Source organism: Budorcas taxicolor, chromosome X (assembly GCF_023091745.1).
Source record: "Budorcas taxicolor isolate Tak-1 chromosome X, Takin1.1, whole genome shotgun sequence".
NCBI classification, from domain to species: domain Eukaryota; kingdom Metazoa; phylum Chordata; class Mammalia; order Artiodactyla; family Bovidae; genus Budorcas; species Budorcas taxicolor.
The window spans coordinates 118,350,915-118,357,013 of NC_068935.1; the positions used below are offsets into that span (position 1 = coordinate 118,350,915).

Here is a 6,099-nt window from a genome sequence, read left to right on the forward strand (position 1 = left end):
CCTGTGGGTCATGGAACAGAAAAAAGCAGAGAGTGACAGCAAGCAAGTGTTCATGGGAGAGAGAGAGCGAAAGTCAGGGGTCTCCAGCCAGCAGTTTGGCCAAGACCACTGGAGTTCACCGTGGCAGCAATCCTAATCACGGTACCAAATATGTCACTGGTGAAAAGAGATTTCCTCAGTTCTTGCTCTTGCAAAGAAAGGGAAGGACTCTGAACTAGTGCACATCAGGGGACTTGTCTGATGAAGGTCACTTTACCAGTCTTGTGAACTTGAGACAATTGCAAGTTATCCATCTATAAATGGAGTCTGCTAAATCCTATCCTGCATGAATGCTGGAATGCATGTACTACATATAAAGCAGAGTCATACTGATTAAGAAACACTGGTCTTTAATTTAATGGAAGTCATGATTATTATGAACCTCCAAAATACCATCTTCCTATCTGAGGTTATTTTTATCCAGTAGATACGCAGTGCACTGGGACATAAGAAATAAATACTCTTAAATGAGCTAAATTAAGGCAAAAGATATTATATTTTACCAAAAAAAAGGGTTAGAGGAAATAAGGCAAACTACAAATTAAAAGCTTTTTCCTTTATATTTGCTTGTTTTTTGGTTTCTCAATGTTATCTGTGGTCACGTTTCACATTACCATGAAAATCTCTCTTTCAGCAACATATTACCTACTTCCAGACCATAAAGACATACAGATGGTTCATGAATTTCTTTTACATCTACCAAAACTGTAACTTTAAAAATCCTAAAACAGCAATAAATAAAACTGGAATATCATTACAAGTCAATATTCTGAAGAAAAAGAATCTGTTAGAAGTAAAAATATTCAATAAAAATGAAATAAATAATATGCAGAAGTTACCAGTTTAAATCAGGAAGAAAATAGAGATCTAAACTTTGTTTGCTTGACCCCTACTAACCTGCACTATCTAGGAGCTTCACTACTCTTTGAGAAAATTCTATTCCATTGTCATCTCACCTTGTGTAGATGGTGAACAACATATTCAGTATGTTCAGTGTGTTTTACATATACCCAACCTGTGGCTTTCAAAACTTTAAAACAGCAAACAATGTGATTTATATGATTAATACATTTGTATTCTGAGGCACAATAAACTTTATGAAAAGTAATTAACATTTGAAATACTAAACTCCTCCCTCATCTCCTTAATCTACTTTAAATCAACTTTCACTAGATATTTCTCCTATGGATGAAGGAAAAAAGATATATATTTTTAAAAATGAGTTGTACCTAAACTCCCTTACTCCATAAAACTATAAAGAACATACAAGTTTTGTTCCCGCCACCCTACTACTCTCTACTATTTAGGAGCCTGACAGCTCTGTTCCAACACAGAAGGGTAGAAAGTGTCCGGGCCTCCCTCCCTAGATGTGGGAGGAGCTGTAGGACTTGGCCCTGGAAGGAGCACTGGCTTCAGCCATTGTTGGAGCCCTGGCAATGCCTCTCAGCCCTGCTCTCTCCGCCTGATCTCTCAGAGCCTCGGCATAGAGGTCTGGGAAGGAAGTCGGGACAGTATCGTGGATCTTGGCCAGCACCTCCAACACCTTCATCTTATTGGTCTCAACACAAGCTCTCAGGCCCCACAGGAACTCGTAGTGCGGAGGATCGCTATTGGGCACCTGTCGATACTTCAGGTACTTCTTCTGCACCAGATCTTTGGTGATGAGCCTTCTGGGCTCCCCAAAGATCCAGTGCCTCCTCCCAGTATAGACCCCCAACACACTGAGGAATTCCCAGACATCCTCCCCGGGGGCGTGGTTACTCTTCCTGAAGATAATGCCCAGGAGCACCATGAGGAAACCGGACTTGGGCAGACCACCCCCCTCACTCAGACCTTCATCGCCGCCGAGGTTGAGCTTGTAGATGAGAGCGTAGATGATCATGCTACGGCCGACTACCGTCAGCTTCAGGCCAAATACCAGCTCCATGCGCTCAGAGGCTCTCCTGAGGATCTCAAGGAAGTGCTACCTATACTTCCTGCCAACGACCTTCAGCAGGGCATGCTGCGAGATTGGCTCCTTCTTAGTATACTTCTCCAGCAGGAACTCCACCAGCATGCTGGCCTTCCTGGTCCGAGGATCTTTGCGAGGGCTCTAAGTGGCAGGGGCTGCCTGGGAGGCACCTGCACTTTCCTCCTCTGGGCCCTGGGCACCTTCATCAGATCCTGCACAGGAAGGCCCTGCATCAGGAGAGCTAGGGGCCATGGCTCCCAGAAGCTCCTGGTGATCCCCAATAGCAGGGGAGCTCAGGGTAGAACCCTGAGGGACAGACGAAGAGGAGGAGGGGCACTCCTCTTTGGGGGCTGCAGCAGCAGTGGTCTGGGCCTCCTGGGGTCACTGAGTTTCCCCCTGGACCTGGTGGAATTTCACACGGACATAGTACTTGCTCTTGTGCCTCCGAGGCATGGTGACACTGGTTATGGATCACAGGCACATACGGGCAGGGTGGCAGGCAAGGAGGGCCCCTAGAGGAAGGACAAGCAGATGTGGTGAGCAACTTCAGTGAGGAGATTCCTCCCTGGCTTGAACCCAAGCCACCTCTGAGGGGTCCTTGAGGCCAGTGCTCTAGGACCCACAAGTCTCGTGTTCTCCTGGTGAGCCCCTCCCTTGAGACTGCTGAGTAAGAAGTGAGAGTGATTGGTGGGGTGCAGCCAGACAGCCCTGCCTGGGCATTAGAGGGAGGCCTGTCGGGGCTGGCTGGGGAGGCAGGTCCTTTCAGTTCACATTTCAGAGTTATGATGAAAACTGGGGCAAGACTCCCTCTTATCCCCCCCCACCACCACCAAACCCACCCACCTTGTTCCCTCTCTTGCTTTGAAGTTGATGGTGCCACCTTCCCTGTCACCTCAGACAATGAGAGGAGGGAATGTTCAGGCCCCCAATGGAGGGAGCCGGGACCCGCCCTTCTGCTGTCTCCAGGCTGCCCCTTCACAACCAAGCTGCAACCTCCCCAGGCAGACCACCAAACCATTCCCATGTTTGGCTGGGAGGAAGTGCTGGCTACAGGGGAGGGTCCTGAGTCGGCCTTGTGATGCGGAGGATGGTCATTACCCTGAATCCTCCCGAGCCCTGACATGCTCCCTCTGCTGACCGGCTGCCAGCCCTTAGGAATGAGGTCCCTTCTTCCCCGAGTGTCCTGTGTTGGCGATCGTAGTCAGGGAGCCCCTCAGCCTTTAGAACTGCCCAGATGCTGACTGGTTGCTCTCCGGCCAAGTCATGCTGGGTAAGGGGTTAGGGGTGGCTGCCAATCTGGTGTGTTGAGACACTCAGTCACCCCATGGGTCCCTCCTTCACTCCACAGAATCCCGGACTTCCCTCCCACTGAACAGAGCCAGGGTCCACCAGCCCCGCACCCATATCCACCACCCCTGGACCCAGGTTATGTCCCGAGAACCTGCGTTCGTAGCCGATGGACATTGCACCTAAAAGCCAGGCCCGAGCCTACAGGCCTAGAGCAGGTGCGGGTTGCCGGGGGGCTGTGAAGTCCCCACTTTTCGGATGGAAAATGTGTTGGGAGTGCCAGGGCGTATCTTTGTAACTATCCAGTGCACTTGTAGCTCATGTAACCTCCAACTTGGACCCCTGATGAGACCTCGGACTCCTCCCTCTGGGCACAGCTACAACAGCTCTCAAAGATAGCAGTCCTCTCAAAGATGGCATCACACCCCATCGTGGATAGGGGGCCGTCACTTCCTATCGTGCTTCTGGGCTCCAGGAGGACAGCAGGGGCACGGCCTGGGTGGGCGGGGTTCTGGGGGAGTTCCCGGCAAGAGGGGGGATGTGGTCCCTTCTATGACTCATAGTGAGTTCTCGGATGTCTCTGCTGATCTCAGTCAACTGGCCTCACTCCTTGCCTCTCACTTCTCTCAGTAAACCAAGCAGGAAGAATTTGGGAGCCTGAGCCTGACAGCCTTCCTGGCGCTGCTCAGAGACAGTGAGGGCACTCTGGGGCTCCTTCCTGTGTGCTGAGTGATGCTCTCTGTCCACTATCCTTGTCTTCCCCTGACCGTAATGCTGCCTTATGTGCTGTCTGCTGACCTGAGGGCAAGGCCTCACCTGGAAGATGTCAAATCCCCACACTCCTGGTGAGAAGCACACTGGCATCTCATCTGATTGCTTCTGCCTAAGGCTTCCTGGAAATGGCTGCTGCAGGTAAGGTAAGCAAGAGGGAAGGATGGGAGAATGGCTTCTGTGAAGTGGAATCCCTCACATCTCACTCAGGATCTTCATGTTGACTGCAGGTGGAGCCTGGAAACCCTTCCCTTTCTGGTATAAAACCACCCCTGTCCCCAACCATGCTCCACACAATCCCAGCAGAGAAAGTGAAGGGGCTCCTTAGCCTGACGGTTCTCACTGTCGGCTCTTCGTCGAGTGCAGGGGCATTGCTCGAAAGTTCTGAGATGAATTCCTGTCCTTTTGTACAATTACTGTGATACAAGCTTTTCTCTTTTATTTCCATGTGTGCAGTCTCTTAAGCTGACCATTTACAAGGGCCAGTTGTCATCCACTAACAAAGCTTGTGCTGGTTATTGCATGACCTCTGGGCCATACTGCCATGTCCATCCCAAACTTTGGTGCCCCATGATCCTGGGATGGGGCTCTGAGATGCTGCCTCAGGTTCCTTCAGTGAAGCAGTAGAGGCTCATGGTCCCATGGCCCAGGGAATGAACCAACCACTCCAGTTTAAAGCCTTTTCCAGCTGATCCTGTTGTCTGCTGCCTCTGTGGCCGACACACCTGTGTCAGCCTCAGAATACTCCCCAACCTGGGCACTCATAGGGTCAAGTTCAGTGGAGACTTATTGTTCCTCAGGGATTATTTCTTTTGTGTTCTTGCTTTTGCTGCTAGTTGTCCTTATTCCTTGTATAAGTTTTCCATGGTTTGTTCTGGGTACAGGAAACAGCCGCCCACGTGTGATTGTGGTGTCAGCTACTCTGGATGTGGTACTAAATCTGTAAAGGATTTAAGGAAAATCGACAGTCTTAGAATGTGTCCTCATGAATACACATAACATACTATTCTGTTTGAGATTTCTTTTTCCTAAGGCACTCAGGAAATTCTTCTTGTTGCCGTCGTGTAGACTGCATGCATTTTTCTAAGGTTTCTTTGTAGCTACATTTTTCATATTGTTGCTTTTGTTTATGGTGTGTTTTCTATTACATGGTCTCAGTATTGTCAATTCTTCCAGACCAGTCTCTTGATTTTGCTGTCTTGATCTTTTTTATGCCAGGTTTCTGAAGTTACTTATATGTGTCAATATTTTCTGTGCCCGTTTCTTAAGAATTTCAATTCGAGGATCAAATTCTTACCATGATAGTTTGCTTTTCATTATTGCTAACTTTTATTCATTTTGCATTGGTGCATGTAACTCTGTACTGGCTATGTGTTCTTCTATTTTTTTTCTAGTTTTAAATTAGTAGACTTTTAAAAGGTTGTTTTAATCGACAGATACTTGCTTTGTAATGTTCTGTTGTTTCTGCTATACAACAGGATGCATCAGCGTTACGTATACATAGTCCTCCTGCCTGATGAGACTTCCTCCCACACCCTCATCTCACCCCTCTAGGCTGGCACACAGCACCAGGCTGAGCTCCCTGTATTATATAGCAGTTTCCCGCCAGCTATCTTTTGGACACATGGGACTCTATATTTGTCAGTGCCACGCTCTCAGTTGGTCCTACCCACGCCTTCCCTTGCTGTGTCCACAGGTCCATTCTCCACATCCATGTCACTATTCCCACCCTTCAGATAGGTTCGTGAGTATCGTTCCTACTTTTCATGTATATGCGTTAATGTACGTTACTTTTCTGTTTCTAACTTTCTTCGCTCTGTAAACAGGCTCTAGGTGCATCTACCTCACTACAAGTGACTTAAATTTGCTCCTTTTTATGGCTAATATTCCATTGTATGTGGCTACCACAACTTCACTATCCAGTCATCTGTCAGTTGAAGTCTACTTTGCTTCCATGCCCTGTCTATTGGAAGTAGTGCTGCAATGAACATTGGATACACGTGTCTTTTCAATTCTTCTTTTCTCGGTGTATATGCCGAGTATTTCTATTG

General features: G+C 48.1%; 1 protein-coding gene across 1 annotated transcript; it reads right to left on the minus strand.

Annotated features, from left to right (window-relative positions):
• Nucleotides 1–1,402: 1,402 nt before the first annotated feature.
• On the minus strand, nucleotides 1,403–3,454 carry LOC128069639 (melanoma-associated antigen B18-like). Its single transcript, XM_052662760.1, is given in 4 exon segments — nucleotides 1,403–2,118; nucleotides 2,161–2,296; nucleotides 2,393–2,450; nucleotides 3,360–3,454. Coding segments are annotated over 4 exon segments (1,005 nt in total).
• Between the last annotated feature and the right edge of the window lie 2,645 nt (nucleotides 3,455–6,099).